The following is a 26,547-nucleotide window of genomic DNA, read 5'->3' as shown; positions in this document are numbered from 1 at the left end:
TTGTCCCATATGATGCATGCTTTTGCAGGCAGTTCTACTCTTCCAGTTCTTTCTCTGGGCTGGGGAGGGGACAGCTCTTTCTTGATGTTGAAGTAGCATCTGACACTTTTGTGACCCCCATGAACTATAGCCTGCCAGACTCCTCTGTCCATGGGATTTCTCAGCAAGAATACTGGAGTGGGTTGCCATTTCCTCCTTCCCCAGAGGATCTTCCCAACTTAGGGATTGAACCCAAGTCTATTGTGTCTCCTACATTGCAGGCAGATTCTTTACCACTGTGCCATCAGGGAAGCCCCATCCTGTTGATTTATATCCCATGTTGTAATATGTTCTTATAAGCACCAGGAGAGGAACACATGTCCTGTGGCCATCTCCCAGGCCTCCTTGTTGACACTGACATCTTCCAGGTACCCGTATGAGAGGATCGACGGCCGGGTCAGAGGCAACCTCCGTCAGGCAGCTATCGACAGGTTCTCCAAGCCTGACTCCGATAGATTTGTGTTCCTCCTGTGTACGAGGGCAGGAGGCTTAGGCATTAATCTCACTGCTGCTGATACCTGCATCATCTTCGATTCTGACTGGAATCCCCAAAATGATCTCCAGGTAAACATGCAAGAAAACCTTCCTGGTGCCCCCCTCCCCCACTTTGGAAAGTCGTTCCGCTACATTGGACCAATAAATTGAAATCCTGCCGTCGCTCAGGCAGTGTCCCATGATCAGGGCAAATGAACCAACCAGTAATCAATTGATTGATAATGTGAAAGTCATTTCTTAGCGTGTTAACCCTCCACTGTTGAATGGTACCCCTATTATCAGAACAGATGCTCTTGTAACTGGCAGCGGGGTGTTCTGTTTCTCTGGTGGCCATGCAGTTCCTTTTTCTTTCAGGCTCAGGCTAGATGTCACAGAATAGGACAGAGCAAATCTGTGAAGATATACAGGCTGATCACCAGGAATTCTTACGAAAGGGAAATGTTTGACAAGGCCAGCCTGAAGCTGGGTCTGGATAAGGCAGTCCTGCAGTCCATGAGCGGACGGGAGAATGCTCCCAATGGGGTAAGCCATGCGCCTTCACCCTGCTCGCTGCACTCCTGCTCCTTGCTTCATTTAGCTCCCAGGGAGAAATCCTCCACATCTGGTTATTTTTTGGCCTCAATATTTTAAGCATATTTGGTCACATTTACTTCGTCATAATTGAGGTTTACCGTCTTGGAGAAAAAAGTAAGCATTTGTTCAGTCTCCAGACATTTCAGTTCTTTGTTATTGTTCAGTAGCTCAGTTGTGTCTCACTCTTTGCAACCCTATGAACTGCAGCACTCCAGGCTTCCCTGTCCTTCACCGTCTCCCGGAGTTTTCAAGTCAGTGATGCCATCCAGTTGTCTCATCCTTTGTCATCCTCTTCTTCTGCTTTCAGTCTTCCTCAGCATCAGGGTCTTTTCCAGTAAGTCAGCTTTTCACATCAGGTGGCCAAAGTATTGGAGCTTCAACTTCAGCATCAGTCCTTCCAATGAATATTCAGGGTCAGTTTCCTTTATCTAAATCATTTAAAATACTTCTCTAACACAGGTACAACAACTTTCCAAGAAAGAAATAGAGGATCTTCTCCGGAAGGGGGCCTACGGTGCGCTCATGGATGAGGAGGACGAGGGCTCCAAGTTCTGCGAAGAAGACATTGACCAGATCCTGCTGCGGCGGACCCACACCATCACCATCGAGTCCGAGGGCAAGGGTTCCACGTTTGCTAAGGTGCGGACCTACCCAGGAGGCAGGACTTCTGGGAAAGCGAGACAGAGGCTGTGTAATGCACTCGTGAGAAGCACACATAACAGCTGCTTTATGTTGCATGTTAAGAAATTATTGATTTAATCCCAGGGGGGCCCCCAAAGCAGAAAATGTGCTTTATGTTCTTTGTATCTGGCATCGGGGTCACCCTCACCTGTCCCGTCCCGGCTTCCGGGCTCCCCAGGCTCACCCTCTCTTTGTGTCCCGGCCCCCCTCCCTTCCACTTCTTGAGCCTCTGCTTTGTCATCACCTTCCTCCTTTCCTGGGATCTTGATTCCTGATCAAGCCTTGAGAACAATCAGCTCACTCCTGTCTTGAAAAAGTCCCCCATCTGCTTTCCTCTCTGGCTGCAACCCCATAACTCCTTTTGTAGCTAAAAACCACGCCAGCAATCCACACAGCGTTATTGACCCTGCTGTTCCACTGCCTTACTCTCTACTCATTTCCCAACATCCAGCTTCTACCCACCCCCACCCCCCGCTTCCCCCACCCTGCCCTTTCTGAGGCTTCACCCACCCACCTCCAGGCCCAGTGCCACACTTTGCACTTTCATTTTGAGCAATTTTATAGAAATGTAATTTACTTACCATAAAAACCACCTATTTTAAGTGCACCATCTCGCACCTTTACCATATTTATAGACATGTACGAGTATCCCAAGATCTAAGGATAGAACATTTCCATCTCCCTTTAACAGTCCTCCCCCCACCCCCCTCTTCCCATCCCCTCCCCACCTAAGTCCCAGCAACCACTCCTCTGCTTTCTGTCTCTGTAGGTTTCCCCACTCTGGACAGTTCATATAAATACAATCATACAACATATGGCCTTTTGTGTCTGGCCTCACTCCCTTAGCCTGTTTTGGGGTCTCATCCATGTTGTAGCATGTTATCACTAATTTCTTTCCTTTTATTGCTGAACCACATTCCATTCTATGGCTCCACCTTATTTGCCACTTGAATATGGACCTTGATTGTTGACCCATTCACTAGCTGGTGCTGAAATTTGGATTGTTTCCATTTTTTGGTTATTACGAATGATGTTACAAACATTTCTATACAAGTTTTTGTGTGGATGTATGTTTTCATTTCACTTGCTTATATACCAGGAATGGAATTGCTGGGTCTTGTGTAACTCTGCGACTAATCCCTTGAGGAACTGCCAGACTCTTCTCTAAAGTGACTGTACCATTTGCCCTTCCCACCAGCAGTCGTTAGGGTTTTAATTTGTCCACATCCTCACCAACACTTTTTGTTGTCTGTCTTTTTTAATGATCACCCTATTACCGAGTGTGACATGATAGCCCATGCTGGTTTGATCTGCCTTTCTCTGATACTGTTTAGTGTCTATTCGTGTGCTTGCTGGCCAAGTATTGATATATATCATCTTTGGGGAAATGTCTCTTCAGATCTTCTGAACAGCTTTAAACCTTTTTTAGTTACGCTTTTTTTAATTGAGTTTTAAGTATTCCAAATAAAAGTTTCTCATTAGATAATTTGCATATATATCTCTTAATCCTTTCTTAATGGTGTTTAATTTTAAGAAGCCCAGGTTACCCGTGTTTTTCTCTTATCATGTGTGCTTCTGATCCATTGTTTAACCTATGATCGCAAAGGTTTGCTCCTGTGTGTTCTTCTAAGAGTTTTATAGTCTCACTCTTAACTTTTATGCCTCCGATGCCTTTTTGAGTGAATTTTTGTGTGCGATATGAGACAGAGGTCCAGCTCCCTTCTTTTGCACATGGATATCCAGTTATCCATATCCAGTTATCCCAGCTACTGCACTTGTCCCACCTGCTCCACTTGTCACAGCTGATCCACTTCTCACAGCTACTCCAGTCTTGAAAGGTTCTCCTTGTCTGGGCTTAGTGACCCAACACTTTCTCCCTCTTATCTTTCGTGCTCTTTTCAGGTTCTTTCCTCCATCCTCACGGATACGTCAGATTCATTCAGTACCAAAACAGGTTCATTATCTCCGTTCCTCCACCTCTGTGCATGCACGTGCACATACACACGCGCACCCTTATTTTCTTCACCTGAGTCACACCTCTCGGATGCCAGAAATTGAATGCTGGGGTTTTCATGGCTTCCTCCTCCTTCAGGCTTTACATGCCCTCACATTCTAGCCCCTTTAATTTTACCTTTTTAGGACTACCTTCTAGCCTGTCTCCTTCTCTGCATTTCTGCAGACCTTCCCCATCTCCCTAAACCCCGGCCGAAGCCTGTTCTGCTCTGTTCTACACTCCCCCCACCCTGCCCCTGCGCTGGGACCTGGTGTGGTCCCTCTGACAGGTGACTTTGCATATCGTCTCATCCCTCTCAAGATTATTCCCGTTTTCAAAGAATTCCCTGCTGCCCGAGGATGGGGTTTGGACTCTGCTAACAGGACACCCGAGGCCCTGCTGGCCCCGGCCTCTGCCTGCCTCACCAGCTTGACCTTGGGCAACACCCCCCAACCACCCGAATCCCCAGCTACATGACACAATCACCTTTCTTTGCCCCTGTGCCTTTGCACATGCTCCATCCTGAACATTTCCACTTGCTTTCTTGTTCTATGGTTTTTTTTTTAAGGTAATTAATTTTTGGTTGTGCTGGGTCTTTGTTGCTGTAGGTGAACTTTCTCTAGTTGCAGCGAGCAGGGGCTACTCTCCAGTTGCGGTGCTCAGGGTTCTCATTGTGGTGGCTTCTCTTGTTACGGACCACGGGCTCTAGGCACACAGGCTTCAATAGTTGTGACTCAGAGTCTCAGCAGTTGCAGCTCCTGGGCTCCAGAGCACAGGCTCGGTAGTTGTGGGGCAGAGGGCTCGTTGCCCCCTTGGTGTGTGGAATCTCTGTGGACCAGGGATCGAACCAGGATTGCCTGCATTGCAAGGTGGATTCTTAACCACTGGGCCCCTAGGGAAGCCCTGTTCTGTGGGATTTTAACAGGCTGGTTTGGGCACTGTGTTCTGGAGGGCATATTCTCTCTTCCCAGCAGGAACCCCCGGCTCACCTAAGCCTGACCAGGGCTCCCCTCTGTATATTGGCTGCACCTGTACATGCCTCTGTCACCTGACATCTATTAGACTGTGCTGTCATCTTTTATTTCCTGATCTGTCTCAACCCCTGGACAGTGAGCTGCCTAAGGGACAGTCCTTCGTCCCAGTCCCACTGACCATAACACTTGGCACACACACAGTGGAAGGATGCCTGTGTGTTTGCGAGAATGAGTGAGTGAAAGCTGCTTTGTGTTTCACCTCTGAGAAAATCATCACAAAGTAATGAATATGTTTTCCCCCTTTAGGCCAGTTTTGTTGCATCTGGAAATAGGACAGATATTTCCTTGGATGATCCAAATTTCTGGCAAAAGTGGGCGAAGAAGGCAGAATTGGATATCGATGCCTTAAACGGGAGGGTGAGTGTGCCGTCATGTTGACTGCCTGTCTGACCTCTCCCAGGGCTTGCTTTTCAGAAGTTTCAGAGTATCTGCTGTCTTTCAGAACAACCTGGTTATTGACACTCCAAGAGTGAGGAAGCAAACCAGGCTATACAGCGCAGTGAAGGAGGACGAGCTGATGGAATTTTCAGACCTGGAAAGCGACTCAGAGGAGAAGCCCTGCACAAAGCCGCGGCGGCCCCCAGACAGGTCCCAGGGCTACGCCAGGAGCGAGTGCTTCCGAGTTGAGAAGAACCTGCTCGTCTATGGGTGAGTCAAGCTCACATGAGAAATGGAATTTCATTCAAAAAACGGTTAGAATTCCAAGTGGTGTAGGAAAAACTCTAATTTATATTTGGGTTTCTGTGACTGCCCAGGGCACAAATGCTTTTGGCACAACCCAGGTGGTTAAAGATCTCAAAGCCGTGAAGATCCTCAGAGATTTGAAGGGGTTTGTCCTTTAAAGAATCATGTCAGATTCATTTGCTGATCACTAATAACTCAGAATGAAGTCTCAGAATTACAAAGTCTTTTTCTAGTGTTCCTTTACCTAAAATTACCACTCTTTCATCATTTTTGGTACTCCTTCATCATTTTTCTGTTATAAAAATTTGTTAAAGGCAGTGGTCTCACTTGTAAAGCTCTTCCTACCCATCTGAAACATGGAGGTCATTTCAACCATCTGAACAGGTCATATTTCCCCTGCTCAACCGCAGGATCCACATTGAATCCATCTCTGAAATTCCACAGCACAGGGCTTCGAAAGACAGGATGCTCGGCGCAAATCAAAATTCCTAAACAATATGCTCTCACACCTGGTGGGACTGGAAGCAAATACTGCTCAAATGGAAAGTGAAAGTGAAGTCGCTCAGTCGTGTCCGACTCTTTGTGACCCAGTGGACTGTAGCCTACCAGGCTCCTCTGTCCATGGGATTCTCCAGGCAAGAATACTGGAGTGGGTTGCCATTTCCTTCTCCAGGAGAACTTTCTGACCTTTGGATCGAACCCAGGTCTCCGGCATTGCAGGCAGATACTTTAGCCTCTGAGCCGCCAGGGAATCCCCAAATGAAAAACCTGCCACCAAAACAGTGTTTCTATAGACCTGATGACTTCTGCTCTGTGATTTCTTTCTTCCACTAGATCATCATTAGTTTCAGAAGAAACACAGACATGCTAATGTGGCCGACAGGGATCTTACCTGGCCCTTGTCTGTCCTGTGGGTCCTTCCCACGGGCACTCAGGGCTGCGGTTAGAACAGACCCTTCACCTTCTGCCGTGTGCTGTTTCCACAGGCAGCCCTGCCCCCACTCCCCCAGCCCAGACTTGATCTGCCTACCACCTCCAGCACTTGACCTCCTAGCAGGCATCACCTCAGCATCCTGCCCCACTTCCTGCCCCTAAGGGTCTCCTGTACGTGCTGTCACACTCAGCTGGTCGGGTGATGGCTCTTAATGGTTGCTTCCTGCTGGAGCCCCAGTGAAGGGCTCCTTGAGGCCTGGGGCTCCTTCTTTGTCCTCAGGGCAGTGTTGCGGTGCCAGCAGACACAGTGCGTGTTGGGTCAGTGGTTGCTTACACAGTAAAGGCAGGTCTACTGCAGCCCATCCCGTGTCTTTGCCATTGGGTCTCCTCTCTGCGTCATCTCCACACGCCAGCGATTCTCTCCTGGTTGTCTTTACGTGGCGGAGACCCTCCACCTGAGCCTTTTGCTACTTCACCTCTTTCCATGAGTCAATCTTAGTAATCAAAGTTGAGAATTTTGCTGCTGACTTTAGCAACAGAGCATGTTAATCGCTGCCGAAGCTGGAAAGTATGCTTATATGTCTTTCTGTACAGCCCTTCCCTCCAGCCCTAGGCATCATGTGTGCTGACCACCTACCATGTTTGAGGCACTGCGCTAGCATACGACCATGAGCAGTATGGTCATGGCGCCCCCACCCCCACCCCGGGCAGACAGGTCTTCTCTCCTTTAAGAGGCAGCTCAGGCGCTGTTTCCTACTTCTAAGTGGGGGAATCAAAGAAGGCATTCCACAGAGGTGGCATGAACAAACATCTTGAATTAGCTGAGGTAGGAGGAAGGGCGGGGTGTTGGACAGGGAGAAGAGAGTTTCTGGCAAGAAGAGCTGTGTGTCCAAAGACCCAAAGGCTAGAGCCAGCCTTGCAGTTTGAGGAACTAGGAGAACAAATCTGGAAGCTAGAGGACCAGGTGGGGCAGAGGCGGAGCCCCTGGTGAGCTGATTTCTGCCCTGAGCACCTGGAGCCTAGGGAAGGTACACTCATATGGCACTTGCCCATGGGCTGCATGTGGGGGCCTGTCCACGGCCCTTTCTCTCCCTGTTTCACAGGAGAACCCATAAGTGCTTATATTTGGGACTTGGTTTCAGAGGGAGACGTATCGTGGCTTTCCATTAATTATTGATGTGTCCTTATAATTTCCTTTTAACACATGACACAGAGCCTTACCAAAATGAAAATCACATCCAACTTTTTTCTTCAAGCTGATGGATGATGCTTCTAATGAATGATGCTTCTAATAACTTTCTGTGTGGTTGGTCGTTAATCTTCCTTGCTCCAGGCCGAGGGTCCGATACGAGCCAGCAGACCACCTCACATCTGGGTATCGGGAGATGCTCAGCTGCTTCTGCAGCCGCACCCTCAGTCACGGGCTTCCTGATGTGGGGGTGGTCACACCTGCCTCCTGTCACCTTCTATCTCAGATGGTGGGTCAGCATCAGATCATGGGAACCACGCCCTCGAGGAGTGGAGCGGAGGGTTTTCAGGTCCCTGCTGGGAATGCGGATGTCAGCTCCCACCCTGAGGCTGTGTGTGTCTGTGTGTTTAGCTCCTGCACCTGGACTGCTTTCCCATTGCCTGATGTTGATGTCACTAGTTTTGAAACAAGCCCTCCTAAAGCTGCCGCTTGCCTCTGAAACCAGAGCCCTAGGTCTCAGGTCAGATGCACTGTCCACATGTGGACATTTGCTTTGCAGCTGGGGGCGGTGGACGGACATCCTCTCCCATGGCCGCTACAAGCGCCCGCTCAGCGAGCAGGACGTGGAGACCATCTGCAGGACCATCCTTGTGTACTGCCTCAACCACTACCGGGGGGACGAGAACATCAAGAGCTTCATCTGGGATCTCATCACACCCACAGCTGATGGCCAGACGCGGGCCCTGGTCAATCATTCTGGTGGGTCTGCACCTCACGCTCAGGGTCCCGGGAGCCTCCGGGGAGCTCGGGAGGAGCCCCAGACCCTGCGTGTCCCTGACTCCTGACCCTGAGATAGTCACTGGGGTCGTGGATAGTGTCTATTGTTGTTATCATCATGACTGCTCCGGTTTTAGGTTTGTCCGCCCCGGTGCCCAGGGGGAGGAAGGGCAAGAAGGTGAAAGCCCAGAGCTCACACCCAGTGGTGCAGGATGCCGACTGGCTGGCTGGCTGCAACCCGGACGCCTTGTTCCAGGAGGACAGTTACAAGAAGCACCTGCAGCACCATTGCAACAAGTAGGTCAGGGAGGGCGGGTGCGGGGAGCGGGCAGCCCCTCTGGTTCTTAAATGTACGCGTACTCAAGTATGTGTATGCACTGGATAGCTATCAGTAAGACTGGTGCACTCTCATGGTGCAGCTTTACTGTTTTTTTTTTCTTGAAACATGATGTCAAGTCACGTGGAAGCCTACCTTTAGAGGACTGATTTTTTTTTGGGGGGGAGGACAGTAATAAAGATGCATAAACACAATTTTACTACTTGAACTATTTGTAAGTATGCAGTTCATTGGGAATAATTATATTCAGATTGCTGTGTGCCCATCACCACTGTCTAGACCCCAAGCCTTTTCTTGGACCTTAATATAACCTCTGTTCCTATTAAATGGTTGCTCATCCTTCCTGCCCTCAGCACTTGACAGTACCGTCCTACCGTCTGTCTCTAAGAATTGGCTTATCCTAGGTATCTCGTTGTAGAATATGCCTTGTTGTAGCTGGTTTATTTTACTGAACATAATGTTTTCAAGGTTCATCCATGTTGTAGCTTCTGTCAGAAGCTTGTTCCCTTTTATGGCTGTGTAATACTCCGTTGTGTGTATAGACCACATTTTGTTCATCCATCCACTGATGGGCACTTGGGTTAACGGATGTCTTTGGCTGTTGTGAATGAGGGTGCTGTGGGCATGTGGATAACTGAGCTTTAGCCAGTATGTTTAGAGAAGTGTGGTTAGCTTTATACAATCCTGCCTTTAACTGACTGCTTCCCATGAAGGGGCTGGGGAGTTTAGATGGTATTTTTTGCTTTGTGACGCCTTGAACAGAGGTGCCTGGTGGACCACAGTCCATAGGTTCATGAAGAGTCAGACACGACGGAAGTGACTTAGCACATGTGCGCATCCGCACGCACACACACACACGACTCCTCAGTTGCTGTGTCCATTTTTTCTTACCTGGGAGCTCTGGAATCCTTTTCCTCACCTTTATTTCCAGAACCTGATTATATATAACTGAAGGGAACTGGACCTGAATTAATTTCATTGCTCGGAGCTCTGTGAGCTGCTGACACACTGAGCCAGCACCCCCACCTGTGGATGCTTCCCCTCCTCTGAGCGTGTGTTTTGAGTGTCTAGGGTTCAGCAGCATGGCCAGTGCACATCGTGCACCCTTCCTGATTGAGGCGACCTGGGGCAAGCTTCTCATCCTCTTTCAGACTCACTTTCCTTACTTGTCAAATAGAGCTTCAATAAATGTCTGTCTCTATATCGTAGCAACAGAAGTCTGAGCACCTATTACTGGCAGCACACCAAGTGCTTCCTATGGATTTTCTGTTTTGAATTGTCTAAGACGGGTCATCCTGCTCTTTTATGCCCCTTTGCCAGACAAGGAAACCAAGTCTCGGATACTCAAGGTCCCTCAGCTACTTGAGGGACACCGCTCTTGCTCTCGACCCCTCCCCCCCGCCCATGTCTGAAGCCTGCCTTCCCTCGGGGTTGTCGAAAGTCTCAGTGAAATAATTTCCTAGAGAACACCTGCTTCTCCCGGGTTGCCCTGACTCATGGTTCTCGTCCCTTTTTCAATGTGATGGTGCTTTCAGGGACCACCTTTGATCACGGTTCTTAGATTTTGACTGACAAAGTTTTTCCTTTCTGAGTCTTCAAAACCATTACCTCAAACCATCTCGGCACCTCAGAAACCACCGTCACTGTCATGGCATAGTGGTTCTCCCTAAAGTCCCACCCCACTCATAGCTATTAGAAAACTTCTATTTCTTTGCAGTTTCTGTGAAGTTGGGGTCCATAACCTTATGAGTTTTGCATTCAGAGAAACCGTAACTGAAGGGGCTTAGTGTGGGAGCAGACTCTGTTCCCAGGCCTCAGAGAGACAGCGGCTTTTAATTTCCCACTCTGACATCAATCACAGACTTCCATCAGGCACCCCCCCTGGTTAGTATGTGAGCTGTAACGCGTGCTCTTCACATCTTACCTGGGTCTCAAAAGAACTGGCCATGTCTCCACCTCTTCTCTGGGATGAGCAGTCAGACAGAAATACAAGACCCAAATTGTGAGATCTCCTGGAAAACATCTGACCAGTCCTCTTCAAAAGTTTCAAGAGACAAAGACAGAGACAAAGACAGGAACTGTCTTGGGTTGAAAGAGATGGAAGGGGTGGGACAGTTAAGTGCACATGTGGTCCTGACCTGGATGCTCATCCAGAAAACAGAAAACAGGTCCTAGATTCTGGGACCAGCCACTGGAATGAAGATTAACACTGGGGACTCGAGAGGCGTCCTGACTCACCACATGCAAACCCCTTAGAGTCCGAGGCCACCTTCCATCACCTCGTTATCCTGCTAGGACCCACCATGTATCCCTCAGTGGCACTCAGCTTGCCTGTACATGAGTTTGAACTTTTTCCTCTAGAAGAAAGATGATATTCATAGTTAAGATAGTTCGTGGAAGCCTCCATCCACAAAACTAAAACTCCTCATGAGGTAGAAAACCTTGTCTTCTCCTGAAGGGAGAGAAACTGCTAGGGTCACTGCTGCTGCACTGAGGTTTGGTGCATGCAAGAAGATTCAGGTAAAGGTGGAGGGTGCGTCCTGGCTGAGGTAGGTCTCTGTGGGGAGACCCGGGCTTCGACTCTGCTCGTGCCCACACTGTCACTTCGCTTCTGCAGGTTCAGTGTGGCGCAGCCGATTTTTAATCTTTTCCAGAGAGAGAAATCTTAATCAAAACCAGTTTTCCAAAAAGATCTCTTACCTTGGAGCACATTCAGGTATTCATGGCTTTGCGTTTTGCCTGTTGAGAACCCAGGCTGGCCAGGAGCAGCCCCCATGCTGGACAGGCAGGCAGGTGATAGAGGGGGTGTCTGCGTGTGATCCAGGGTGGGTGATACAGGGAGTATCTGTGTGTGATCCGGGGCAGGTGGTACATGGGGTGTCTGTATGTGATCGGGGCTGGTGATAGAGGGGGTGTCTGTGTGATCGGGGTGGGTGATACAGGGGGTGTCTGTGTGCGATTGGCGGCTGGTGATAGAGGGGGTGTCTGTGTGATCAGAGGCAGGTGGTACACAGGATGTCTGTGTGTGATCAGGGGTGGTCTGTCGTGGTGAAGCCACCCCTCCTTGCCATTTTGATATGTTCAAGGACAGGGTCCACATCCCTAGAGACAGTACAAAGTGGTGGAGTCAGACAGCCTAATGCTGAGTGATGCATGCTTAAAGTGACTCTGGGACTTTGAAGTCTGTCACTTGTCTTCTGTTAGCTTAGGAAATGGAAATCGCAACTTGTCCCACTTTGCCCTAGAGTTACTGTGAGGATCAAATGAACCTAGTGGTAGTACATGTGACACACGGATTGTGACGTGTTCTCCAAGTGTGTGATGGGAATCGCACTTGGTTTTGTCTACTCATGGACAAGGCGGTGGTCTTCAGGTGTCTGTCCTGAATGCACACCAGGGCTGGTCCAGGAGATGCTAGACTTGAGAGTTAGACAGGCCTTGGGGGGTTTACCAGGTGGGCTTTATCCAAAGAATTAGTTTTACGCCATTGATGAAATCCACATGAGATTTAAAATCTGGTTCCTAGAGTTCCATGAGTTTTTAAAAACCAGTTCCTTGAAAATGACTAGGAAATTCAGCAAACGGGACATACTTTAATCTCCTTTGTGATGTTGTATTATCATTTATTAAGCGACAACTTGGGCTTCCAGGTTATGTAAGCTAGAAGGAATAAAACATGGGTACTGCCCCTTAAGGGGTGGCCCGGCGAGGATCCACCCCCACCACCATCTTCCTTCCTTGGAAGCAGAGTTGTATAATCTGGAAAACCTGACATTCCGTATTGAAGGTTTATTGTCAGGTAGTAAAACCAGATTTTATATCTCGTTTATTCCTACAACTTCTGATGTGCTTCCAAAAATGGTATTAAGGCAGCAGCTGAGGAAATTTTATGAGATAATGAAGCAGAACAGTTACTGAAAGCCATCTGCTCAGTTGTTTACAAACTTGCTTCAATACTTCAGAGGCAGTGGTGGGCTACGTGTCTAAACTTCACAAGCTGCGCTAGGTAGGACTAAATGAAGTGCGCCCGGGCCGGGCTGAGCGCCGGCCCTCCCGTGCAGGGGGCGCGGTTGCCAGGCAGGCCGGTTGGAAGCCAGCAGAAAGCACACGCAGAGGTGATTATGTGGCACCATCTGTCACGCTTCAAGCCTACCATACAGCATGGCTAATCAGCCTTGGCAGGATGATGGATGAACAGCAGCAGCTGCCAAAAGCCACTGTTGGCAAACAGTCCCGAAGTTAAGAACTCCCCCCCCTCCCCCGTCTCCCTCTCCAGGGTCCTGCTGCGTGTCCGCATGCTCTACTACCTGAGACAAGAAGTGATAGGAGACCAGGCAGAGAAGATCCTGGAGGGCGCCGACTCCAGGTGGGTAGACGCCTGGGTTCCTCCTGGCCGTGACCATATGGGCGATCGGAGTCCACATCACGGGTGGCGGGGCGCACTTCAAACCTCCTACACCTTCAGCTCATCTCCCTTTCTGCATCGTGAATGCAGTGTTTGTCCTACCAGCCTGGGGACTTGAGGAGAATCGGGAGAAGCCTGTTTGTATGTCTGTGTGAACATACAAAAAGGTGTGAACGGAATGACTGGTGTTCTGAGGTGACCTTTAAAACAGGGTCCTGTGATAAAGTTCACTTCTGGTCCCGGTAGAAGGCGGCCGACTCCCGCCCTTTCCTGCAACCTTTGCTCGCACCGCCCCCGCATCCCCACCCCACTCCACAATGCTCAGGTGCTTGTCATGGGAAGGGGCGCGTGGCATGCTCCTCACTTAGCATTCTTTTCCAACAGTGGGGTCTATTGTAAATATCACATCAGTGGTTGTCTTTACAGTGAAGCTGACGTGTGGATACCTGAACCTTTCCACGCGGAAGTCCCCACAGACTGGTGGGATAAGGAAGCAGACAAGTCCCTGCTCATCGGCGTGTTCAAACACGGTAGGGCGTCTGCGTCGGACCCCGTCTTGACCATGTGTCTTTGTCTTTATTTAGAGCTCTCTGCACACTCTTTCCAAAGTCATAATATTAATGAGGCTAGTTCCAAAGGACTCTTGGCGTCTACGGTTTCCCTGCACGAAAAATCTAATATGAACTGTAAATATCAGATGCTGTTTTTGAATGTTTGTTGAGTATTTGAGAAGAAAACATTTCTTCCTTGGCTGTAAATAGAACCCAAACCATATTTGTTTTAATAATAGCCAAGTTGTCCTATAGCTCTTCCGAAACTTTGCTTCCAGCACGGCTCCCCTCGAGCACTCTGCCAGCCCATGTCAAAGTGGACGGTGGGCTTAACCTCTGCTATTAATCTGTACAAGTGCCTCCTGGGCTTTGTTCCAAGCAATATTTCACAAATGTCAGTGCCGAGAACCCGCGGCTCCCCTGAGTGGGACGCAGCCTTGTTAACTTTGAAAGGCCGGGGATGCAGAACTGGCATGATATATACAGTGAACGATTCCTGATTATAATCCCGAGTCTCTGGAGGTCGCTGAGGTATTCTCGGCAGCCCAGCCTGACTAAGGGGGAGAATGATGGCTTATAAAACCTTTCATGATTACAGTTTGGCTGGCGGCTCTACAGCAGTTAGGAGCTGGGGTGTTGTCGTACACACCCTAATTGAATTGTGCCGTTCTGCTTGTGTACTGCAGCCGTGTTTTGTGAGCTCAGCCTCAAAAACCATCTTCCCGCAGTGCACTGTTGGGATCTGCCATTTCCCATCTAGTCAACCTGGGCAGTCAAAAAGCAAATTGCAGTTTGAAAACCATAGAGAGAACAGTGTCATCTTACTGACATGCATCATCCTAAACCTGATCAGACAGGTTCGTTGGCCTGACGTAGACAGGGATGTCTCAGCCAGTGGTGGACGTCCTGCAGGACCGAAGCCGCTCACAGGGAGGGTGGGCTGGACCACTGCAGAGGTCATCGAAGAACATTACGCCGCCTTTTAAATGCCAAGCAAAATTAGATCTTGGGGACAACAGGGTCAGACCTCTTCCCGGGCATCTTGCAGTTACCCTGAACCTGTTTTTTCATTAGTATTTACTAAGGTCATTCTGATAACATCCGTGAAATGTAATCTGCCTTCCCCCTCCCCCAATCTGCCCAGGAGGAGCATTCCAAAATTGGGCTACTACAGCCTGGTTAGTTTAAATAGGGCATAAACTGTCATCTTATAGAGACGAACTTGGTGTGAGGCAGCCGTGCTGTGGTTCTGTGAGTGATGGGCCTTCGTTGTTTCTGTGTGTGTCCTCTGTGGCCTGGGGGGACGGCGCAGGGTACGAGAAGTACAACTCCATGCGAGCTGACCCCGCGCTGTGCTTCCTGGAACGAGTTGGTATGCCCGATGCCAAGGCCATCGCTGCCGAGCAGAGAGGAACAGACATGCTAGCAGATGGCGGTGACGGGTAAGAAGGACACTTTAAAATTTTAATAAACTTTGTGTCAGTGTCAGAGTGTCAGATCCACTGGCAGGGTTCAGTCCTTACACAGCACCACGCACTGTGCTGCATCTGATTTGGACTTGAGCAGTGTTTACCAGTATAGTCTGTTTATGTATCATGATGACTATTTAAACACAATATAGGATCTAGATAATCTGCAACTTGTCTTTTTCAAATGATCATGACCCCCCCGCCCACCATACCCCACCGCGTGCACACACACCCTCCGCCCCTCACGGCTGCACATTTTAAATACCGACAGAGTCTCTTTGGATGTCAGGCTCAGAATTCAAAGCAGCATGAGGCGAGCTGTTCCTTTTTCTCAGGCTCCCTTTGGTCTCTTGCTAATCAGTGTGATTTAAACATTTTTTAAAAACATTTCATACAGGGGAGAATTTGATAGAGAAGATGAAGACCCGGAATATAAACCAACCAGAACACCGTTCAAGGATGAAATAGATGTAAGAACTCAAGTACATTCACTTTTATGGCCCCAGTAAAATATTATGTGCCCATATAAGACTTATTATTAAACTTTATAGAATACAGCCTTTCCTTTAAAAGACAAAGCAAAATAGAACCCCAAATTAAAATAACTTGTCTTTCTTGCTTTGCTTTTGAGGAATTTGCAAATTCTCCTCCAGAAGACAAGGAAGAGCCCATGGAAATACGCGCCCCAGGTACAACTCTGAAAACTGGGGGGAGCAGAGCTGAGGAGTGGGACTCAGGCCAGGCCCCACGGCCAGGCTGCAGCTCCTTCACCAGGGTGGTGTCTCCAAATGCCACTTCATCTACTGCTCTCTGTTGTGAAGAATTCTAACTCCTACTGATTCTTGGTTAATCATTATGTTCAATCTCTTTGATAAAATAACTTTTTTTGGACAAAGACAATTTATGTATTTATGATTTATACCAATTAATGAAAGCTCTTAAGCATCTACAGAAACATAGCTCATGGAAGCAGGAAATTTGTTAAATATCTGAAATAACTGCCAGTTTATTGAGACTACTACCCTACTTTTTCCCTAATGTAAAGTCATTAGGTAACAATTATATGATTGTTTTTTATGTTCAAGATTATTGTATTGTATTATCACCATGTAGTTTGTGGCACAAAGTATGTTTCTTTATGTGTGATTGATATATGAACGGCTTTTTTACCCCCACAAGGAGTTGAGAAAGAATGCTTTATAAGTTCCATACTAATATGAAACTTCCATACTTCCTTAGTAGTAGTGTTAGTCACTCAGTTTTGTCTGACTCTTTGGGCACCATGTACTGGAGTGTAGCCCGCCAGGCTCCTCTGTCCATGGGATTCTCCAGGCAAGAATACTGGAGTGGGTTGCCATTACCTTTCCAGGGGATCTTCCTGACCCAGAGATGGAACCTGGGTCTCCTGCATTGCAGGCAGCCTTTACCGTCTGGGCTACAGGGAAGTATTAAGAGAGCCACCATCATTTTTCCCAGGCTATCATTTGAATGTTAGCAAGTCATCCTGTTTGGGTGGGAAACCCTGCGTATGGCAAAGGTCATAGCTGCACATTCAGGAATGCTCTCTCATTCAGAAATGTTCTCCCCGCCTCCCCAGGCAAGCTCAGCGAAGGCAGCGCCGAGCTAGGGCAGCTGTACTGGCCCAGCACCTCCACGCTGACCACCCGGCTGCGCAGGCTCATCACCGCCTACCAGCGCAGCTACAAGCGGCAGCAGATGCGGCAGGAGGCGCTGATGAAGACAGACCGGCGGAGGCGGCGGCCCCGCGAGGAAGTGCGGGCTCTGGAAGCCGAAAGGGAGGCCATCATATCGGAGAAGCGGCAGAAGTGAGCGTCTTAGGGTTTCCTCAGCCCCTGGTACCTTTCTCTCTCCTCCGCTCTTCCTGGTCTGCAGAGGCAAGAATCACATTCAAGAGGATGGCCATGAAACCCAGCCCTCTCACCAACCCCCCCCCCCCCCAAAAAAAAAAAACCAAAACAAAGCAAAAAAAAAAAAAGCACTGTGGATTCAGTTTAAGGAGAAGCAGTAGTAACCTTTAAGCCTGTTTACTCAAGTACCAGTCCCCAGCTAAGATCTCCTCTCTGACAGGTGGACGAGGCGGGAGGAGGCGGACTTTTACCGCGTGGTGTCCACATTCGGGGTCATTTTTGACCCTGCGAAGCAACAGTTCGACTGGAACCAGTTCCGAGCCTTTGCCCGGCTTGACAAGAAGTCCGACGAGAGCCTGGAGAAGTACTTCGGCTGCTTTGTGGCCATGTGCCGGCGCGTGTGTCGCATGCCTGCCAAGCCAGATGACGGTAGGCCCCCGGGGACGCGGAGGGGCTGGAAGGCCGGGCGTAGGTTCCCCAGGGATGCCGGTGGTGTGGGGATGGGAGCGTAGCGGGGACCGGAAGGGGCAGAAGGCTCCCCAGGGAGGCAGGCCGTGCGTGGACAGCCTGGGATGGGAGAGGCCGGGCGGGTGCGGGGACCTCCCTCTGCTCCCCTCGGAGACACGCGGTCCTCCCGCGCAGAGCCGCCGGACCTGTCGTCGGCCATCGAGCCCATCACGGAGGAGCGCGCCTCCCGCACGCTGTACCGCATCGAGCTGCTGCGCAGGATCCGCGAGCAGGTGCTGCACCACCCGCAGCTGGCTGAGCGGCTCAAGCTCTGCCAGCCCAGCCTGGACCTGCCCGAGTGGTGGGAGTGCGGCCGGCACGACCGGGACCTGCTGGTGGGCGCCGCCAAGCACGGGGTCAGCCGCACCGACTACCACATTCTCAACGACCCCGAGCTCTCCTTCCTGGACGCGCACAAGAACTTCGCCCAGGCCCGGGGGGCGGCCGGTGCCCCTGCCCTGAACGCTCTGGCTCTGGGCTTTGGCCAGACCCCCACCGCCACCCCAGCTGCCCCGGGTCAGGAGGACAAGGCGGGGGCAGCCGAGGCCAAGGCCAGGGAGGCCTCCGAGAAGCCTGAGGGGAAGGAGGACGAGGAGGCCGAGGGCGGCGGGAAGGACCAGAGGCAGGACCGCGAGGCGGAGGCGGGGGCTGGGAAGAGCGAGCCCAGAGGTGTGGAGGTCGGTGCAGACTCTGGGCCCAAGTCCATTTCTGAGAAGGGTTCTGAGGAGGACGAAGAGGAAAAGCTGGAAGATGATGACAAGTCAGAAGAGTCTTCCCAGCCTGAAGGTAAGAACTGACTGACCCTCAGGCCTCTCTCGGCCCCACCCCAGCAGCTGTCTTCATGTCATGTGATCTGTGTCCTCTTTGGGTTTTTAAAGGGTAATGAGTGTACGTTTTCATTAGGATGGTATCGGGTAATGCTTAGATGTGTGTTTTGCCCTGCTATGACCTGTGAACGCACTACTTCCAGCAGCTTCTCAGAAGGAAGGTTTTACAGGCAATAACAATTTTAAGGCATATGATGCTTAATTTAGTTTCCGTTCAGAAATAAAGAGTGGGAGTAGAATCTAGGAAGAACCAGTTGTCTTTCTAAGTCCCAGGTAGGTTGCTGTACCTGCCACGAAACAAAAATAAAACATGTGCTATACTTTTCTGCCTGAGCTTCAGCTCAGAATCATGGCCAACACGTTAGTCCTATTTCTGGTGGAGGAGCAGAGGGTCCTGCAGGTTAGAGGCTTGGCTGTCCCCACCCTCCCCCGAGACCTGTCTGCAGCAGGATGCCTGCTGACTAGTGACATAGCCCCCCAAGCTTCTGCTTCCTCATCTGTTAAACGGGAGTAATGCCAGCTATGTGCAAGGGCCATTGCAAGCTTTAAGTGACAGGATTTGCAAAATGCCTGGTACCATTCTAGCCATAGTAGGTACCAGATACAGAGGAGCTCATCAGCATTCAGATATTAAATCCTTTCCCCTCTGCACTTCCTTTTCAGAAAGATTCTGGTTGTGGGTGATGCACATTAACTCATTTCTCAGCAGGGGCTGTCTCTAGAGGGAAGAATTTTGATGAAGAGAGCAATGCTTCCATGAGCACTGCTAGGGATGAGACCCGGGATGGATTCTACATGGAGGATGGTGACCCATCTGTAGCTCAGCTCCTTCATGAAAGGACGTTTGCCTTCTCATTTTGGCCTAAGGTTGGTGGGATTTTGTTGTTGTTTGGTGACCAAAATAGTAAATGGGGTGACAGAAATCATTCTAGCTTCATTTTTCAAATAATTTTCAGGTAAACTTTGACAAAGTGTATGAAGATTATATACTAGATTTTTTTTTTTCTTAAAAAAGAATGATCTGGAAAAGCGTGAAGAAAAAAATTCTGTAGAATACTTTGATACAGGATAGGAAAGGTGACAAGAAGCAAAGAAAGTAAGAAAAAAAAGAACTGTTTATAGAACTCTTTGGTTCCTTTATGTCTTTTAGGTTATTTGTCTAGTACAGTCTATGGATTATTGCTTCAAAAGACTCACCCATTGACAAAATGTGTGGATTTTTTGAGAAAAAAAAAGATTTTTTTTATTGTAAAAAACACACCATGAAATTTACAGTCTTCACCATTCTTTAAGTGTGCAGTTGGGTAGTGTTAAATATATTCATATATTCACATCATACATATATATATATATATATTTCTGGTTTTTTTTTCCCCCATGCTGTAAAAGGGATCTCCAAGACTTTTGTATCTTGCAGGCCTGAGACTCTATACCCATTATCCAACTCCACTCCCTCTCTGCCCCTGGATAACCACTATACTACTCTCTGTGTCTATGAACTTGACATATCTCACATAGGTAGAATCATATAGTACTTGTTCTTTTGTGACTGGCTAATTTCATTTAGTATAATGTCCTCAAGGTCCATCTTTGTGAAAGCATGTAACAGAATTTCCTTCCTCTTTAAGGCTGAATAATAGCCCATTGTGTGTCTGTACCGTATTTTCCTTATCCATCTGTCCATCGTGGGGACATTTGGCTTCCTTCCTTCTCTTGGCTTTTCATGGTGGTGCTGTAAATGGGAATGTACTGATATCTCATTGAGACCCTGCTTGAATTTTTTTCTTTTTTTTTTTTTTGGTACATACATACAAGTGATATTGCTGGATCATATGGTAGTTCTGTTTTTAATTTTTGAGGAACCTCTGTGCTGTTTTTCACAGCAGTTGTACCATTTTGCAATCCCAACAACAATGCACAAGGGAATATGTGTGGACTTTTAAAACTGTGTTTTGTTTTGTTTTTAATATTCTAAAGCAGAACTTTCAGATCTAAGACAGCTTGCTATATATTTGGAACCCTGTAATCTTCTGAACTGGGGAGAGGGTGGGCTACTGACCCATTTGCTCAAATACATTATGAGATAATCATAAATGTAGTTATCTGTAACCAAAAGCAAAGTGGAAATTACTCTTTTGGCTAACTAGTATAATTTTGTAATAAATCTCTGTGTAATTTGGGTCTGTTTTTCAGGGTGGGGAAATAATCTTCCTAATCACCATAACAGGGCTGTCTGGTTTAAGACAGACAACACAAAAAAAGGTTTCTATGGACTCATCCCCAGGCTGGTCTCACTTAGTATCTGTTGGAAAGAAACTGTGAAATTTTTAACTGAAGACTGCACTATCAGAGATGTTGGCCCCTGCCCCCCAGCCCTGCTCCCCTTATCTCCCTCGTTTTGCTCATCTCCCTTACTGAGTTTAGAAGGGAGCTTCCCAGATCAGCCAGAAGGCCCCTAGTAGCAGGCCCTTTTAATCTGCGGAAACTGGGTCTAAGAGCTGTAATTAGGAATTTTTAACGTCCACGCTTCAATGAAACTTGAAGTGATAATAGGTAGAGGATGCAAATCGACACTCATTAGGTGTTCCTAGGTTGGTGCCCATTCGTAATGCTGAACTTTATTAATAGTGACGCTAATGATGTCCCACTTCCTGGGACAGGCTGCGGTCCAGCCCGAGGACTGCAGCATCAGCACGTGGTCAAGTCTGAGTGCAGGCTTCCATCCATGGTCACCTGCCGGCACACCAACAGTCTGTAGCCCGAACAGCAGTGACTTGTAAAACACGTGTTTTAGAGGGCAGTGGTTATGTAATGCCCTCTCATTTATGTGCCTCAGTATTCATAGCTGAGAAATACTGAGCGGTCTGTGTTGTGGCCGCCTTCGGCCCTCGCAGCAGCCTAAAGCAGTCCTGGTGGGTTTGGTTTCTTCACTCGCTCGTTTGCTTTCTGCTCCCTTTTAAGCCTTTTCCACTCTTCGGTAGGTGGATATATCCATCTCGTCATTTTCACCAGGTCTTTGTTACGGTTTTGTGTGACTTTTCTTCTTCTCTTGTCTAGGACCGAGTAATGATAAACCGATTAGACAACATCTGTGAAGCAGTGTTGAAAGGCAAATGGCCGGTAAATAGGCGCCAGATGTTTGATTTCCAAGGCCTCATCCCCGGCTACACTCCCCCCACCGCCGACAGTCCCCTGCAGAAGAGGAGCCTGGCCGAGCTCTCCACCGCGGGCCAGGCCAGCGTCAGCGGGAGCGAGGAACTCACCGCCTCCCCTCAGCTGTCCAAGGTCAGTAAGAGCGCCCTGCCCCGGCAGCCTAGAGATAAGCTCTCCTGACTCAGTTCCGAAGCTCGCGTTGGCCGGTCCCGTTTGAAATAAGAAGGCTGCCCTGGCCTCAGATGTTCAATTCTTCAAACTTCTCGTCCATGGTTTCCGCTGTTGGCAGGTGCAGGCTGGGCTCACTGTTTCTGTGGGAATTTTTTTCAACAGGAAGATGCCCTCAACCTCTCCGTGCCTCGCCAGCGGAGAAGGAGGAGGAGGAAGATCGAGATTGAGGCCGAGAGAGCTGCCAAGCGGCGGAACCTCATGGAGATGGTGGCGCAGCTGCGGGGGTCTCAGGTGGTCTCGGAGAACGGACAAGAGAAAGTGGTCGATTTATCAAAGGCCTCGAGAGAGGCAGCAAGCTCTACCTCAAACTTTTCATCTCTCACTTCAAAGTTGATCTTGCCCAACGTCTCCACGCCGGTGTCTGATGCCTTTAAGACTCAGATGGAACTGCTCCAGGCCGGCCTGTCCCGCACGCCCACCAGACATCTGCTCAATGGCTCCCTTGTGGACGGAGAGCCCCCCATGAAGCGGAGGCGGGGAAGGAGGAAAAACGTGGAGGGCCTCGACCTGCTGTTTATGAGCCACAAACGGACATCACTGAGTGCAGTAAGTCCAGGGACTGATGCCTTCCCCCCACCACCACCCACGTGCCCACACTGGCAGCTAGGTCCTGGCTCTGCTGCCCAGGTCAGGGCACATGCCCCTCGGTGATGTGGTGTGAAAGCTGCTCCTCCCACCAAAGGAGCCACAGTGGACAGAGCCGTGGTTCTGAGCCGGAATATTGTGCTAAGTGTTGGCACAGATCACTCAGCCTGAACCATGTGTAGCTTGAGGATTTATTCTTCCCAAGGTCCTAATGTATTGATTACTCTCGGCAGACTAGCCCCAAACAAACACATGTTCTTCTGAGCCTATAACCTGTGAGCTTTGAGATGGAAACACTTCTGCTCTTAGAAGTATCAATATGTTTGGGCTCCAGCATTTATGAGATTTGTTCAGCTTCAGACTGAGGGTTTATGTTCATATGCAAAGCTAGTGATTGCAAATTCTCCCACCTCTGTAAATGGGTATTTTAAAAATCTCAACTGAATTGAAGTCTGTGCTAGTTTAGGTTTGCAGGAAATATATGTGTCAGTGGATTTTGACATTTACTTCTTCAAAGGAAATGAGTGCAATGTAATCAAAATGCTCTGTGCCCTGATCTGTCTCAATCGCTCACCTAAAACTGCCACCCCATTAAGAATGAGAGAGTTTCTCCCAGGAACCAGATTACACGAAGGAAGTCCCCTCTAAAGCACTGAGACTGGTACAAGGCACCAAAACAGCAACCTGCTCCGGTATTCTTGTCTGGGAAGTCCCGTGGACAGAGGAGCTTACCGGGATGCAGTCCATAGGGTCAATAAGAGTCAGACACAACTTAGAGATTAAACGATAATAGATTCGAAGCCCGATCAGCACAGAGGTGCCTGGTAAGCTGGCATGCGGGTCGTGGGCCCATCCCCTGGGTGGTAGACCCAGTTTAAGAAACGCCAAGGGGAGAAGTTTGTTTAAATATGTTTTTCCTTATTTCATCCTTATTATTATTTCCCCATTTTTGAGTTCTTGAATTTAAGAGAAGCTTAATAATCTAAAGGAGTAGGGAGACATGGTAGAATTAGGGTCTAGAAGTGACAAACAAGCTTCCATTGAAACTTGTCCCCTAGTTGGGTCTGATTCTGGAACAGGAAATGGCAACCTGCTCCAGTATTCTTGCCTGGGAAATTCTATTATCAGAGGAGCTTGGTGGGCTGCAGTCCATGGGGTCGCAAAGAGTAGACACAACTGAAGTGAGCTAGCCATGGGTCTGAGTTTCAGAAGCATCCAGGTGGTTAAAAGGTAATTTATTTTCAAAACTTATTACAAATATACCAGTCATAGTAATGGTCATTTTTGTGGATCATGTGATTTACTTTTAGAATCTTGTAAAAATACACCTTATAGTGTATCAATTTTGACTAGTTGTTCCCCCCAACTTAAAGCCATTGCTAGGTCCCCTGCTGGGAACCACCCTAATGCTTTGATAGGTTTTATTCACTGAAAATCCTTTCTCCAGGAACATCAACAAATCATCTTTCCATTTGAATCTCAATTTTGTGGACCCAGCATCAGGAATTAGCAATTACAATTTCCTATTGTCATTATAAACCCCATATTAGACTTATGACTGACTTAATTCATTCACATATTTTAAGCTATCTCTAAGAGTTTATTAGTTTTTTTCCCCCTAAAGTCCTATTAGCAACCTAGCTCAAAACTCTTAACAGATATTAGAGAATGTATGTTTATTTTAATTATTTTTTTTTACTTTTAAATGTTGGAATTTCGCAATTCCTCATTTGGTGTTATAGAGGGTTTTGTGCAAGCACATAAAACAGAAGGAGAATGAATCTGTAAATAAACTGAGTAGTGAAGAGCTGTAGAGGTTAGCAAGGTTACTCGTGTGGAATGAGACAAATCCTAAAATCTCATATTGGCATCATCCTGGAGATCACGGTGCAGCTGTGAAAAGTAAGGATGCAGCCATTCTGCATTCAGCAACATTGTGGGAGTCAGCCATGCCCTGTGCCAGGTACTGGGATGCAGAGAATAAAAGCCTGACAGGTGCTTACACCGGAGAACTCAGAATTTAAGATGGGTGACAGATAAATAACAACCTGTCATTGTTGTGAGGCGCCCCTGGAGTGAGAACCCAAAGGAAGAATGGGGATAGAAGGAGGAAAATGTGGGCAGAAAGAGGTGGAAATGTTTCCCTAGAGGTGGTCATACCTCGGTTAAATTTTGCAGTTTGTGTGGGAGTAAGTCATTTGAAAAGAGGGGGCTGGGAGAGCATGTGCAAAGGGACTGTGGCCAGGGAGAGCCCAATGTGTCCGATGAACTGAGAGTTACTGGCCAGGGAGTTTGATGAGGAGGCAGTTTCAGCAGAGAGGAGCTTGGGCACAAGGTGGGATGTAAACCACAGAGGGCTTTGGGGGCCGAGCTCAAGAACTTGGATTTTATCCTGAAGATGATGGGAATTCAATGATAAAATTAGCTTAACTAGGGTGAGTGATATAAGATAATCTTTGAACTAGGAAGGGTGCATTTCAGCAGATTGCCTCCTGTCTAACAGAGTGGAGACTAGATTAAAGAGGACGGAAGTAGAATCAGAGGGGCCGTTTAGGAGTACTGCAGTGATACAGGGGGCCAGTGATGGAGACCTGAACCAAAGCGGGAGCAGCATGGCTGGACACATGGGCCTTGTGAACAATTTCTGCAGGTTGAAATGCAGAGTTTGAGGACCAGTGGCTGGGCAGTGGTCAGGTCTTGGCTTCAACTAGTTCATCTTTCCAGTGTTGCCACACATGCCTGATATGAAATATTGTACCACCAACAAAATTGTACTGAGTGCAGAATGCCAAAAAGCTACACATGAACTAGCTTTTGGAACATTCTGTGAATTATAATTTCTATAATTTCTTTTTTTTTTTTCCGCTGTACTATGCCACATGTGGAATCTTAGTTTCCCAACCAGGGATTTGAGCCCATTCCCCCTGCATTGGAAGTCTTAACCACCGGACCTGCAGGGAAGTCCCCTAATTTTCCTTTCTTTAATGACACTCTCCAGGGATCCCCAAGAAAGACTGAGAGGCTACCCGCCCCTTCAGGCATACCAGGCTCAGACTCCACTGCCTGTGTCATGTTCCTAGTGGGTCTCAAACATGGAGCAGAGATGGACTGTGAATTTTCTACCTTATTACTAATTGTACAGTGTGAAGAATAAGCTACATCTTCTGATTTAATCGCTGTTCCCAAACTGCCACTGTTTCAAGTAGCCTTTTTCCCTTTTGAGACCCATCCTGCTTAGCTACTGTTTTTTTGGGCTAGGACCACTCTCTCCACTCAAGAATTGAGACCACTGTCTTCTTTCTGCAGGAGGATGCTGAAGTGACCAAAGCTTTTGAAGAGGATATAGAGACCCCACCTACAAGAAACATTCCTTCTCCTGGACACCTGGACCCAGACACACGAATCCCTGTTATAAATCTTGAAGATGGGACGAGGCTGGTGGGGGAGGAGGCGCCTAAAAATAAGGATTTAGTTGAATGGCTGAAGCTGCATCCCACTTACACTGTTGATATGCCAAGTTATGTACCAGTGAGTATCACTGAGAAGAGACTTGTTGGGGAGGACTCTTGCCCAGTCAGTCCTTTTCCTTCCCCCATACAACATGGAAATCCCTGGTCCCTCAGCCTGTCTTGTCAGTGTGAATTTTCCAGCTTTCATCACTCTGTATTCTACATTAGGGATTTTCCTGGTGGCCCAAGTGGTAAAGAATCTGCCTGCCAACTCAGGAGACACGGGTTCTATCCTCTGGATCGTTGGGACGATCCTTTGGAGAAGGGAATGGCACCCCACTCCGGCATTCTTGCCAGGGAAATCCCATGGACAGAGGAGCCTAGCAAGTCGCACTCCATGAGGTCACAAAAGAGTCAGACACAGCCTAGTGACTAAACAAAAACATCAAAAATTCCACATTAGAGAAACTAGCTTCAGGTCTGTCCAGTGTGAAGAGCAGCCTTGTAGCTATTTGAAGACGCCTAGTTTGTGTTTCCTTGTTTTTTCCTTCTCCCACCAAATAGATGTGATTTGTTCCCATTACTCTTCACATGGTGTGGTTTCCAGGTGGTCCCGTTAATAGAAAAACACACCCCCTTCCCCCAACCAACACACTTTAATTGGTCTCTGGACTAGATCTGCCCAGCGCAGAATATTAGGAAGCTGTTCCCGAAGAGATCTGAGCGACTAATGCAGCCTGAGGCTTTATTGGCTTCTTTCTTAAACA

The 26,547-nt window shown here is 48.3% G+C and overlaps 1 protein-coding gene across 3 annotated transcripts in view; it reads left to right on the top strand.

Moving 5' to 3' along the window:
* The window catches only part of CHD7 (chromodomain helicase DNA binding protein 7), a 187,978-nt gene that overhangs the window by 156,778 nt on the left and 4,653 nt on the right, over positions 1-26,547 (top strand). For 2 of the 3 annotated variants that reach the window (XM_065902717.1, XM_065902718.1), the window contains exons 17-35: positions 408-603; positions 889-1,056; positions 1,567-1,746; positions 5,062-5,172; positions 5,258-5,463; positions 8,181-8,380; positions 8,536-8,695; positions 13,012-13,101; positions 13,567-13,670; positions 15,004-15,133; positions 15,558-15,630; positions 15,792-15,849; positions 16,758-16,986; positions 17,249-17,457; positions 17,671-18,321; positions 19,069-19,229; positions 21,420-21,647; positions 21,849-22,292; positions 25,638-25,859. In XM_065902717.1, coding sequence (XP_065758789.1) covers positions 408-603; positions 889-1,056; positions 1,567-1,746; positions 5,062-5,172; positions 5,258-5,463; positions 8,181-8,380; positions 8,536-8,695; positions 13,012-13,101; positions 13,567-13,670; positions 15,004-15,133; positions 15,558-15,630; positions 15,792-15,849; positions 16,758-16,986; positions 17,249-17,457; positions 17,671-18,321; positions 19,069-19,229; positions 21,420-21,647; positions 21,849-22,292; positions 25,638-25,859 — 3,820 coding nt within the window. The remainder of the gene's footprint in view (positions 1-407; positions 604-888; positions 1,057-1,566; positions 1,747-5,061; positions 5,173-5,257; positions 5,464-8,180; positions 8,381-8,535; positions 8,696-13,011; positions 13,102-13,566; positions 13,671-15,003; positions 15,134-15,557; positions 15,631-15,791; positions 15,850-16,757; positions 16,987-17,248; positions 17,458-17,670; positions 18,322-19,068; positions 19,230-21,419; positions 21,648-21,848; positions 22,293-25,637; positions 25,860-26,547) is intronic. The other variant, XM_065902719.1, reaches the window with a different exon arrangement.

This window comes from Muntiacus reevesi, chromosome 12, assembly GCF_963930625.1.
Source record: "Muntiacus reevesi chromosome 12, mMunRee1.1, whole genome shotgun sequence".
In the NCBI taxonomy this organism is placed as follows: domain Eukaryota; kingdom Metazoa; phylum Chordata; class Mammalia; order Artiodactyla; family Cervidae; genus Muntiacus; species Muntiacus reevesi.
The sequence above is the reverse complement of the archived record's forward strand: the minus strand, read 5'-3'. Positions and strand labels throughout refer to the sequence as shown.